The sequence below is a fragment of the Pygocentrus nattereri genome, chromosome 24, assembly GCF_015220715.1.
Source record: "Pygocentrus nattereri isolate fPygNat1 chromosome 24, fPygNat1.pri, whole genome shotgun sequence".
NCBI lineage: Eukaryota > Metazoa > Chordata > Actinopteri > Characiformes > Serrasalmidae > Pygocentrus > Pygocentrus nattereri.
The window spans coordinates 9,531,746-9,545,367 of record NC_051234.1 but is presented as its reverse complement, the minus strand read 5'-3'; the positions used below and the strand labels follow the sequence as shown (position 1 = coordinate 9,545,367).

Here is a 13,622-nt window from a genome sequence, read left to right as displayed (position 1 = left end):
CTGAGTGTTACATTTCTGAGTGTTACATTTCTGACATTTCTGAGAGTTACATTTCTGAGTGTTACATTTCTGACATTGCTGAGAGTTATATTTCTGAGTGTTACATTTCTGAGTGTTACATTTATGACATTTCTGAGAGTTACATTTCTGAGTGTTACATTTCTGACATTTCTGAGAGTTACATTTCTTAGTGCTACATTTCTGATATTTTTCAGAGCTACATTTCTGACATTTCTGAGTGTTACATTTCTGACATTTCTTAGTGTTACATTTCTGACATTTCTGAGTATTACACTTCTGAGTGTTATATTTCTGACATTTCTGAGTGTTACATTTCTGACATTTCTGAGTGTTACATTTCTGACATTTCTGAGTATTACACTTCTGAGTGTTACATTTCTGACATTTCTGAGTGTTACATTTCTGACATTGCTGAGAGTTATATTTCTGAGAGTTACATTTCTGATATTTTTCAGAGCTACATTTCTGACATTTCTGAGTGTTACATTTCTGAGTGTTACATTTATGACATTTCTAAGTGTTACATTTCTGAGTGCTACATTTCTGACATTTTTTAGATCTACATTTCTGACATTTCTGAGTGTCAAATATCTGACATTTCTGAGTGTTACATGTCTGAGTTTTACATTTCTGACATTTCTGAGTGTTACATGTCTGAGTTTTACATTTCTGACATTTCTGAGTGCTACATTTCTGACATTTTTGAGAGCTACATGGCACGCATCCCTCAGGCTCTGATACCCACTTCGACTCCATTCCCCAGACTCCTCCGGGAATTCACATGTCTCCTGCTACCTCTGACCTGCCTGCACACTCCAATCACCGGTCTCACTCTCCGGAATACTAATGTGGTTCACCTGTGTTTTGCTAATTAGCTTTAGCTTATAAGCCTTATATAATTATTAGTAGAGACCCTTAATTTTTTAGATATGTGACCAATAATTTTATATTTTGATCGAGTCCTTCCCACTAAATGGTTTCTCAAGCATGCTTTCTCATCTCCACTTCTCTCAGCCAAGTCTCGTGTGAGACGGAGGTGTGTCTGCGCAACAATTTGACAAGTTGCATGCAATTTGCAAAGATAACAGGCAACATGACTAACTTCTTATGAAATAGCCTTAAGCGGCGATGCAGCGTGACGGCATAGACATCTGCCTCCCCTCCCCACGGATTCAGCTCTGGTTAGCCCTAGGGGTACCGCTATAAAAAAGACTGGTGAGCAAATATTGCAACTTTTTCCACGGCTCAGCTTGTTCAAAGGCAATAACTGACACACTTTTTGTATCTGTACAAATATTCAGGCTCACAGTGTTATAGAGACAGTGTTAAAGGATGGTATTTTTTGTCAGACTATTTTGCACTAAAAGGACTTGAGAAAAGGCCTGTTTGTGAGGCCATGTGTTGCATAAAGGAGATGCTGTACTAGAAAAACAAATATTTTAAGGAAAAACTGCACTTTTTTAGTTAATTTATAAAGTAATGATTTACTGTCTTGTTAAGAAGTACCAAAGAAATAAAATCAAACTATCTGTACCATACTGAATTGCTTTGCATCATATTCTTTAGCATTTTATTGCATTGTGTTGCACTGTGTTGAATCAAATTGTGTCGATTCACAATGCATTGCAATGGGGCGAATCATATCGTATTATGGTGGGTGCTGCTTTATATGCATCTTTAATGTATCAGATCATTGGCAATGCATCAAGATGTGCATCACATCAGCCTCAGTGAGGGAGATGCATATACCTTGTGCACAGGAAGTGTTGCAGCAAAGTGTAGATGAACATCAAGTTCAAGCTCACTTTACACTCGTGTAGATTTGACGGAATAAATAAAGGCGTCACAATCATGTGGCGAATTTTTCATATTTAATATCAGCTCACTAACTCTCACAAACATATTATTATTCAAATAGTTTTGAAATAACTCCTTAAAAATCATCAAATTTTGCATCCCTAGGCCAGAACAGAAGATACTGGAAGTTTATCCAGGTTTACGTTCATCAAATAGCTCAGAGAAAAAGCTACCAATGCTTAATTAGCTAAAAAAGTGCTGGCATTATTCCTAAAGAGCTGAATCAGATTCAGACTGTCTCTGCAGGAGGCCTTGATGACTTTCGACACATAGCTCAAATCAAACTGGGAGCTGGTCTCTATATGAGGATATCTGGTATCTAAACAGGATCAGGTGTGTGTAAGCTCAGTTTTCTCCCTGTGGAGTCACTCTGTCAGCTCACCAGGTAGAGTGACTGCTGCGGAGGTCAGCAGCTCCAGGTTGACCTGTGAGATGAGTGAGGGCAGTGTCAGGCCACAGGCAGCAGGGGGCGCTGCATGAGATGCGGAGAGGGAGGAACGGGAGGAGACAGAGGAGGGGAAATCTTCACCTCCACTGATGCTAATCCTGCTCTCAGACACAGCTGGAGGGTCAGCAAGCCCTGTAAAACACACAGGCCAACATGGTTCAGTTAAAGTAAGAGGAACATTAATGCTGGATAAAAACTCATTCAGAAAAGTTAGAAATGCTGTCAATAAATGACAATTTACATTTTAATCTCCCTGTGATGATAGACCAAAGGTTTAAAATGACATCATGTTGATATGTTTTGTGATTTTATTCAAGTAGATTTAAATACTATTAGCCAGACACTACAGGGTATTTTAAAGTACGAGTCATTCTGAATATGATGGATGTCATTTTAATTCAAACTTTATTCTGAATATTCATTTCATTTTTCAGTCATTTGGGAACAGCTGTGTTCATCATTCTGAACACATTTGACTACCAACATTATATTAAGATTATTTTTAACATTTATTCACAACAAAGCTCAATTTATATTAGTGAAAAGAGTGATTCCAAAATGTTGAACCCAAATTAATGAATGATAGTACAGATGTCACATGTTTTTTACATGGTGTGGTCATAGACCTGTCAACAGTTAGATGCAAACACAGACGTGACATCATCACTGCAGTAAACAGCTACAGTAAGACACTCACTGTATGTGGGCTTTCTGGCAGGAGGCGGAGATTTTTGTGGGGCTGCTATAAAAACCAGGTGAGTCTACAGTGAATCATCACTGTCACCAGGTGTGCCACCTGCCCACACACACACACACACACACACACACACACACACACACACACACACACACACACACACACACACACTTTCACATGCATGCTGTGGGGGTATTCTGTGGTAGCGCATCCTAACTTCCACCTGCTCTCAGTGTGTGTGTAAATCCTGAGCCTCAGGCTGCTTTAATTTTACAATATGCTCCTTTCCCCCTCTCGTCACACCACAGGAGGACAGGAGGAAAGCAAAATGCCACCAATAGCAACGTTTGAAAATAAGACAGCTGGAATACTGAGGGCTTGCTTTTAACTAAAAGTGTGCAAAAGTGGGCATGTGGCAAACTTTCTGGGCCAAAGTAAAATTCTCTCTTATCTAATTCAAATCTCATATCCAGATGCCATCGCTGATGTAGCAGTGTGTGGCAGGGGTGAGCTGGTTTGTGCCATAGGAGCAGCGTCTACCTGTAGTTTTCGAGCTTCTAGGATTCAATAACAGAAATTCTACAAATTGTTATTATACACTTTAAAAAAGATGGTTCTGCAGGGGTTTTGTAGTAATGACAATGATTCTATTTTGAACTTTCTGTGTAGAACCATTTCTTGCTTAAAAGGTTCTTTGCATGGTAAAATAGTTCGACAGGTTGAAGGAGAATGAGGTGTGTATGATTCTATACATTTCTGAAAACGAACCTGTTTGAAAATGGTCCTATGTAGCACCAAATAGTGTCCTGCTATTGTTACACTGTCAAGCTTGTAACAACCGAAGAACCTTTTTTGGTGTTACTTTGAACCATATATAACATGCTGCCCATCAATCTGAAGTACCATTTTACCATGCCAAGAGCCAAATAAGCATGAAATGGTTCTACATAGAATGCATAGTTCTAAACAGAACCACTGAATTTACTAAAGAACCATCTTTTTCATGGTTCTATATATAACCATTGCCTTTCTTAAAGAACCTTCAAACCATATTTTTAAGACTGTAGTTTGGGCTGTTTTATTGTAATATGGTGTTCAATAAATGGCAGACATGAAACTCAAGGCTGGTGTTTCATCTCTGCCATTTTATTGATGAGAAAACCGGTGAGAGTTCCCTCTTCTGGATGTTTGGAGACATAAGCAGTTCACTTTCTACAGCATTATTGAAAAGCAGATCTATCTGTGATTTTCATAGACGTCTCAATCTAAACACTATACAGTTTTAGCTTAGGGAACTATTAACACAAAAATATATGCAAATTATTCTGTGGCCCAGTATGCAGTGATCTTGTTGATAGATTGGAATGGACATTCTTTTGTTTTTTACCATCTAGCAAAATATTTTTGCCTGTCTTCACCTTCAAGTTAGGCCCGTTTTTGGCTTTTTTTAGATTCCATTCTTTACATATAAAATAAAGGCAACCAAAGAGCTGGGAAACCACATATAGAAGGAGAAGAGGTCTATTACTCTAGAACCTAAGAATAGCTCTGCTAGAGAACACTGAAGTCTCTGTAGTTACTAAATAATAAGCCTTTGTATGTAATAAGCCTGGGATGCTAGTATGATAGGATTCTGAAAACTGAATGCTTTAAGATGTAGAAAGAGAAAGAGACAGATAGACACAGACAGACATACAGACGGTTTAGGTAAAGACAGATTGCATACAATTCAGGCTATGTGTGTTTGAAGTCCGACACCTGTCTGCGGTCAGACTGTCTGATGGCCACTCCTCTTGGAGCTGCCTACATTGTCTTTCTCCAGTCTACATTTCCTCTCTGCTGCTGATGCACTTTCTCACACAAAAGGCCATGAAACCACTGGCAAAATACAGTATATTGTTACTATCATAAATTATGTCAATACAATACAGTATACTTTTCTGAGCATATTGTGTATATCATCAGTGTCTGCAGAGCATTTGTAGAGCCAACTGCCTGTTTCATTTTAAAGAGAACACAAATCAGTCACATGTAGTGCAACACAGTATTCTAAATATAATACAAATAACTGTACTCATAGTTTTGATGGTAGTTTTTAAAATATAGCACTGTTGGTTCTTTTTTCACTTGTCCAACTGATCAGATGTTCAAAAAAATAAATGTATACATCATGACCTATTGTACATCATGAAAATGTCTTTTATTATGGCAAGTAGCATGATATCATATTTTGGCCATATCACCTGCTTCTTGGCTGTAAAAAACATTCTTTATTGCTTATACTTTTGATCTTTTACTTAAAAGATTAACAAAAATCTAACTTTTATCTGAAGTACAATGATTGAAAGAAAAAAAAATCACAAAATCAAACAAAAAGTATTTCTTTTATATTTACAGCAATGTGCAATATTTTTTGCGATATTTTTAGAGACCAGCACACGGTCAACCTGATATATCGGCATTTAACAATCATATCAGCCAGCAAAATAAAATTACTGGAATGTGTTTTATTTTCTACTATATAAAGTTACACAGGCGGATACTATCAGACTTTTTTGCTCATTAACCCCTTGAACTCTATTACTTAGTTACGTTTAAACAGTACCTGCTATGAAGTTTGCCTGCAATTATTCCGTATCTCCTATAAATTATTCCGCATCTACCATAAACTTTTTCTTTAGCTATTATGATTTATTCAGCTACTGCTATACATTGTTCAGTAGGTATTATAAATCAGCCCTTAATACAAATATAATTATTTAATAACTGACATGACTGATTCAGTAATTATTATAACTTATTCTGTAACTACTACAAATTACATTACGTTACTATGAATTACTCAGTAACTACAATAAATGATTCCATACCAAGATTTATTTATTTAGTATAGTATAACGTCTCTATTATGAAAATGTGTAAGTTGCATAGTTATAAAGGAAGGAAATTAGAAAGTGTGAACCCACCCCTAGATGTTGAGGGGTTAACATCAGTATCTGTGACTAAATTGTCATATTTGCTGACTCTTAATCTAAATGGACAAAAGCTCTGACGCAGCCCCAAAGCAAAGGCAATAACCCTTTATAATTCTGTCATTTTGCATGGGACGTTTGTGTTGTGAACAAAGTGAGCCGGTCTTCACTGATCTTGGGTTTCCAGCTAGAAGAGCTCCCACCAGCAGCGGGAGGGGGAGGGTGTATAGTCTTTAAGGTTTACTTCAGCGTCCCCCATAGCTGACCACAGCACAAAGGCTGCTATTATGGTGGAGGGAACCCATCTGTGTGGGAGCGTCGGAGCGGTGGGAGTCGGTGCACGTAACAGAGCCACAGAGGGACTCCCACAGGTGGGTCACCTGATACTCAGACACACACTCCATTACTCTGACTTTCAACTGTGGGGAAAGAGCTTAAAGGGGACCTGGAGTGTGAGTATGTGTAATAAAGCCTTTATACAAACCTCAGCTGAAAAAAAGTTTGAAGCTATATGTGAACCGCTAATAAAGACAGAGCACTGATTAGTCCATTCTGGTTGACCCGTTCAATTAAAAACAAAAACCTTATAATTTTATTGTTCTGTTAACACTGATCCCATATTTGAAGCCTCAACTCCAGTTCTAAAAGTGGCTTTTGCTGCATTTTACACTTCATAATTTGCGACACATTTTCACTGGGAGGCAGGTCTGGATTGTAGGTAGAATAAGTTGTAGAACAAGGCCGTTGTCATCAGAGGCATAGCCAAGCGGTCACTGAGGTGGCCAGTGCCTTCCTAGCATGACTTATGGCCACCCTTCTGGTCATCTCATTTAAATAAAATGAGACAATTTTCACCAATAAAGCAGCGACCAGGGAAACGTTCCAGTTAACAAAAGTTATAATGATCATGTCAGATGATGATGCATGCAATAATCAGCTTTTCATTGCTCTGATAGGCTACTCTACATATCTATGTCAATAGAGTAGAGTATTTTTGTTTTAAGTTGGTCTGTGATTTACATGAGCCTTACCAGAAACAGGAACAATAGCAGTTTCAGCTGTTTTTAAAAATGTTAAAAACCAGTTATTATAGTAATGTAGGCCTAATATAAGTGCAGAAAAACATCATTAACTGCTGTCTCACTTTGTTTCTTGTCCAAGTAGTTTGCCACCCCACTAAAAATCCTCTAACCTGGCCACCCCAATGTAAACATTCTGGCTAAGCCCCGCTTGTCATGTCAAATAAGCATAAACATCCCTGAAAAAGACGTCATCTAGAAGCCATCACGTTTCTCCAAAATGTTTCTATAGTCTATAGTCTATAGTCTCCACAGTTGTGTGAGTCATCCACTAATACACCCCAACCCCACGACAGACCCTGGCTTTTGAACATTGCTGGTAAAAATCTGGCCATTTTCCTTATTGGCGTGGAGAGCATTAATTCTGCTGTGCATAGAACAGTCTATAACTCGCATTTGTAGATGCAGCTACAAACAGTGTCTATTAGCAACGGCTTGTCAGTATATTAGAGTCCATGTGTGATATCCATCACAGAAGCTTGCCAGTGTTTAATGCAGTGCTATCTGTGGTCACAGGCATTCAACTGTGGTTTTCAGCCTTGCACAGATTTTTCAGGATTCCGTTTAATATTTTGATGATATTATCATCAAACTGTACTGTAGAGGGTGAAGTTAATAAAATCCTTGCAATTGTGCACTGAGAACTGTTGGATTCTTCACTGACACATTTTTCAGCAAAGTCGTAAGCCTAAGTCATAAAAGACTAGGCCTCTCCTGGATGCTCCTCTTATACCCTGTCATGCATCCACTCCCTTAAAGACACCATTTCCCAGCATTCTGTGAGAGATCATGTGACTGCTCAGCCACAGTCGGAGTCCAACTCAGACTCCAGTTCCCAGGAGTCTCCAGAAACTCACATGACCTCTGACCATATTCGCGCTCCTATCAGCGCTCACAATCTCCAGAATTTTAATCATGTTCACCTGCATAATGTGTCACATGACTTTTAGCTTTAGTATATAAGCCGGGCTTAGTTTAGGAACTTTGTGAATTATTGACTCCCTGTGACCTACTGAGCATTTGTTGTGATTGCCTTCTTGTGTTTTTTCACCTTTGTTTGGATTACCTGTTTCTCGACTTTTTGCCTTACCCCTTTTATAGCGCTGTCTGTTTGGATCAGTGTCTTGGACTCTTGGACTGTTTTTTGGTTACGATTTTTTCCAATCCCTTGTTTGAGATTAAACGTCTCTTTCTATGATCTGCTAGCGTCTGAATTCTGGTGCCACGTCACATACCTAAACATATTTATATCACCTTTTTAAAGATATTTATACTACTTTGCAAGTCCTAAACTGCACTCTGTCTCAGCTGTTTGGTTGATGAGGTAAAACATGTCATCTGGTCTTTGTACTGTTTAATTTTAAATACAGGACTACGTGGCTTTACAAATCACTGCTTCCTTTTTTTTTTATCTGCATTTCACATTCTGTCCCAGCTTTTCTAGATTTGAGGTCTGTACACTGTAGCTCTAGTGCGAAGCGGGATAGTATTAAAAGTATTCCTCTGAGTGACAAATAAAGCAGGTCATTTATCTGCTCAAGCCACTCAGAAAATACTGCACTAGAGTTTCCGACAGGCTGAAACTCTCTCTGTGGCGGCGCAGCAGATAGTGTGTGAAAAAGCCACCCTTTTTTCTCTGATATCAATAGCAGGAAAGCCTAACTAAAACAGTGAGGTTTCCCTTAGCGACTCAGTCCCACTCTCTCCATAGCGGTATCTAGCCTACAGGGCATCAAAACAGAGACTTATGGGAAAGAAAAACAGTGTGCGAGTCTCCAGCGCCACACGTCAGCAGGGTTGGGCCATACCTGCCACTAAAACATCTCCAAAACACACACACTGCATGAGCCCCCACATGCAGGGATCAGTTGAGCAGGGCTGTAAAGCGTCCCGCTCCATGCAGGTGATAATTACACGCTGCAGCACACGGCGCAGCCACAACAGAACAAGAGCACGAAACCAGAGTGCTTTTTAGAGCCTTAGGCTGCACGCTTCCACACAGGCAGCTAGGCGTGTAGAAGGGTGTGAGGACTCAGCGAAGGAACGTGTGCCTCGAGGAACAGAACAGTGCTGTACTCAGCTTCGTCGCATGCTGTAGACGATCTACAGTACTGTGCAGTCCTCCTCAGGTGAAGCATAAATACAGTAAAATGCAATAAGAATGGCTTATTTTCAAAGAATTAGTAGATCATTATAAACAATGTTGTCCAAGTTATAGGTGGGAAGACTGATTACTCATGTGCTGTGTCATCACAACCACAACTAACTGACAGTCCAGTGCACTACGTTCAGCTTTCAAGCCTGACCTAGAAAAAGCAGAAATGCTGGCCTTGATGGCTAAAATGACTAAAAACAGCTCTGAACCTTAATTATCAACATCGGCCGCAATTTAAATTGGTTAGAAACTGGTTCGAAATATCAGTAATATCTATACATATGTCATCTCCTCTAACAATTACACTGATTTGATAAATTCTAGCAACAAAACACCTAATTTAAATAAATTATGTGCTGATTTAACTGCATTAATTTGATAAAAGATCAATTTAATTTAACATATTTCATAATTCATCTTTTATTGAAACTAATTCAATAACATGAATGATCAATGCATATTATGAACAACAAATGAACAAACAAGAAAACTGTGTTATCGCACAGCCTAATCAATTACAAGATGGTTGCTAGGGTGTTTCCAGGTGGTTACTATGCTATTTTAAGTGGTTGCAAAGGTGATGTTGCTAGGTGGTTGCTACGGTTTCCCAGGTGGCTGCTAGGGTGCTGCTAGGTGGTTGCCAACGTACCCCCCGTGGTTAATAAGGTGTTTGTGTTAATGGACCTGTATCACGATGCAAGGTGGGTGCATAGGTTTGCTCCTACTGATTCCTATGGGGAAAAATGGTCATTTAACAATGACTGTATGAAAATCAAGCACACCATTCTGGATCAGTCCGAACAGTCTGGAGTTGGACCGGTGTCGAGATCTCAAAAACTGTGGGAGAGTTAGCAGAGCTAACAAAAATCCGAAAAATAAACGAGAAGAAGAAGAAGATAAAATAGCTAACATTAAAGAGCACTAACAGACACAATTGACATCAGCTCTATAGATCACTAACCAAGTGTACACACATCTGTTTAAACATATGATCAGGTACAGTTCTGTCTTGTAAGACAAGACTATATTTGTAAAATAAGACCACAAAGACATGACATCATTCAAAAAGAAGAAGGATGAAAAAAAGAAAACTACTGTATCAGATCAAGCCTGATCTCATACACTTAACTCTTAAATGCATGGGTGTTTCGAACATTCCAATGGCTGTAGGCACTCTGTAGTTTCTTATGCTTTGCCTTTAAAAAATGGACGAGGTAGCCAGGGGCTAAATAGGGTTATACTAGCAACCTGTTGCCCTCATTCTTAGCAATGCTAGCATCAGCAGATGTAGTACTACTGTACCTGAGTCTGCTTTGCAGGTGCGTCTATCTGTGCCGGAAAACGCCACCTCCAGGTCAATCCTGCCAAAGCGCAGTGCATAGCCGTTCATCAATTTCTTTGGAGAAACCCCACCGGAGCCACCTGAGGAAGACCGCGCCCGGTGACCTTTAACCTGAGAGGCTTTGCTAGTCCGTTCCAAAGATTTGGAGCGCCTCTCAGAATGGCTGTTCTGTGTAGTGGAGCAAAGGAGAGGGGATCCAGATCCGGAGTGAGGCTCGTCCCCTCCCAACCAACCGCGGGCGCAGATCCGGCGGGGCAGGGACTCCCGCTGGGCAGACGATGGACGGCCTGTCTCATCCAGGATGGATTCTGAGCTGGAGCCCAAATTCATGGGGTTCTGCAAGGCCTCCATGTATGATTTCCGAAAGAGTCGGCGTGTCTCAAAGGCGGCCGAGTCTCTGGGGTGGCGTCTGCGTGGGCTGGGGTTACTGAGGTCCGTGCTGAAGGAGAGTGACCTGGAGGAGCTAGGCCTGGGCAATAAACTGAAAAAAAAACCCAAAACAATGATACTTATTTGAGCAGGGGGCTTGTACTGTTTATTAATATATGAGGTGAGGCAGGTGCACTGAGTATTTATGTAAATGCATGAAATAATTTTTGATAATTGTTGACATTGAGTGACTCATTGAGTTCCACATGAATGATTTACTTCAGACCATGCTGTCTAGACCCACCTGGAGCTGATTCCTCCTCGCCCCTCACCCTCCTCCAGGTTTGGTGTCCCAGCCCTGTGAGAGGGGTTCGGCTGGCGTGTAGTCAGTATGTCTTCGGGGCTGTGGCCCAGCAGTGGTTCGGACGCTGTGGATTCAGAGCCCAGGGAGTCTCTGGAGCTGCGGCGGCTGTCCAGTGTCCCGGTGGAGCCATGGGTGCTGCAGGGGGAGCCCAGCTGCCCCCTCAGGGTGGTGCCCAACATGGCGGCGCTGCTCACACACAAAGGGTTGACCACGTTCCTCCAGGGGGTGCGGTAGACGGCCGTTCCGGCGCTCAGCAAGCAGTTGTGGAGAGGCTGAAGGTTGCGCTCACGGGTCACATGCTGCAGGAAGTCAGCGGTAAAAATGCTGCCGTACATGCTCTCGGGGACGGTTATCTCGGCCAGCGCCTGCCCACTCCCCGACAAGCATTTTATCACCAGCTTGGCCGCCTTGCGGCCCAACGGAACAACCTGCAGGTAGAAGTCGCCCTGCCTCAGCCGCACTTTGTGCAAAGGAGCGAGCTGAAGGACCACTTTCTCGTGGATGCACAGCGGCCAGCCCTCGTGGTACAGCACCAGGCCTTTGAAGCGCAGCTGAGAGGAAAAAAATAGAACACAAGCTTGAAGGGATGGCCAAAAATCTCATTTTTGCTTGACATTTTTGGTTCAAAGATTTAAACTAGAATTTTAAAAAAGTTCAGTACAATTAAGGCACTGCAATGTACATAACGTCATTCAGAGAAATCTGAAGTGAAATGATTCATAGTAGAGAAACTTATCAAATCAGAACTGTTCATGTGTAGTTTTTAGCCCCTTAAATGGCCAGAGTCCATTGGCCAGCCCAAAATTTTAGAATTCACCTGTTTTATTACACATAACCTAAGAGCAGCTCAACCAGCTTCCACTGAAGTCCATGCAGTTACTGATTAATAAGCCTTATCATGTAATAAACACCAGAATTTAAAGGGTTAAGGCATTAAACTCTACAGACGTCTGGTTCCTATCGCCACTGTGAACAATTCAATGACTCATTAAGTTTCAACAGAACCGAGCACTCTGTTTACATCTTAACCATTTGATTACAATTGTTGAAAAATAGACAGATTTTACCTTTAATTACTCTCATTTTAGCCTCTGGAGTTAAAGATTTTCATTTAGCAATTCTATTAAGACTTTCAATGATTCTGGACAACACCTTCTAGTTGTAAACCCTGATAAAACACTTTTTTTCCCATCCTGACTGTCCGTGTTGCCTCTGCTTAGAGGTATTTAGGGCTGAAGAGATTGCTTCATCTGAATGACTCAATGCTTATATAGTCTCACCAAACCTGCAGTCACGCCTGCTTTTACCACCCCACTAAAAAGCCAAACACCTACGCAGCAGACAAACTCTTCAGCAGAACTCTGTCTATGACAAATTTGTACGGAACAAATTCTAGGTAAATTCTACGTATCTGTTATCAAATATAGACAAAAAAAGAAAGGAATAATAAAAAAAATGTATGTGTAATGTGATGTAAGATAATGTGGTGTGCTTTGTTTTTTTCACAGTATGCTTTATAGTGAGTCAGTCAGCAATAGCCGTAAGGGTAGATTATTCAAAGTGGATGAAATGAAGTAATCAAAACATTTCACAGTGCCTGGATTACAGTGTAAGGGACTAATGTGTTCATAAGCTTTGCATATTAAAGCTATATTGCAACTTACTTGAATTCTGGCTCTAATCTCCTTAGATTCAATGTCTTTTTGACCATTTTTGACTGAGTGACTGACCATGACTAATCCCAGGTAAAATCATTTCATTATTTCATGCAAATTAAAACCAACTTTTTGGCTTAAATGTTTTGGATTAAAGGAATACTCCAGCATGTTTTAACTGAACCTCTAACAGTTTCAGCACATCTCCCTGTACTTAGAATTCAACCGATTATCTGTTTCAGTGAAAAGTTCTCTCATACACAGGAGCCAATGAGGGGTTTCAGAATTCCATCAGCAAAAATAAATTCCCTAAAAAAAAAAAAAAAAAAGTTGAAAGAATTTCTCAATCGAGGATGTTTGTAATTTAGGCCATACATCTACATGTTTTTCCACAGGAAATAAAAAGGTGATTTTTTCCCAATTTAGTAGCAGCACCAATGAAAGTACGTAAAATAAGTTAATTCGTTTTTTTTGCATTGCTTCAGTTGGGAAAGTTTTGAATACAACTTTGTAAGAACGGCTTTGGTAAGCCGTTCAGTACCATGCGAAAGTCAGAGACCGCCATTCATTCATTTAATTTCAGTTTAATATGTTAATTAAGTGCGAGTTAGCAATTTTTTGGAGTTGTGAAAATAAGCAAAAGCTTGAAACTTTGGAACTTCC

At 40.2% G+C, this 13,622-nt stretch overlaps 1 protein-coding gene across 3 annotated transcripts in view; it reads right to left on the bottom strand.

Annotated features, from left to right (window-relative positions):
• zgc:158766 (uncharacterized protein LOC100009641 homolog) overlaps positions 1–13,622 on the bottom strand; it is a 58,296-nt gene that overhangs the window by 26,619 nt on the left and 18,055 nt on the right. For all 3 annotated transcript variants that reach the window (XM_017695811.2, XM_017695813.2, XM_017695812.2), the window contains exons 3-5: positions 11,245–11,855; positions 10,532–11,052; positions 2,261–2,458 (exon numbers count right to left, since the gene is read on the bottom strand). In XM_017695811.2, the coding sequence (XP_017551300.1) occupies positions 2,261–2,458; positions 10,532–11,052; positions 11,245–11,855 (1,330 nt within the window). The remainder of the gene's footprint in view (positions 1–2,260; positions 2,459–10,531; positions 11,053–11,244; positions 11,856–13,622) is intronic.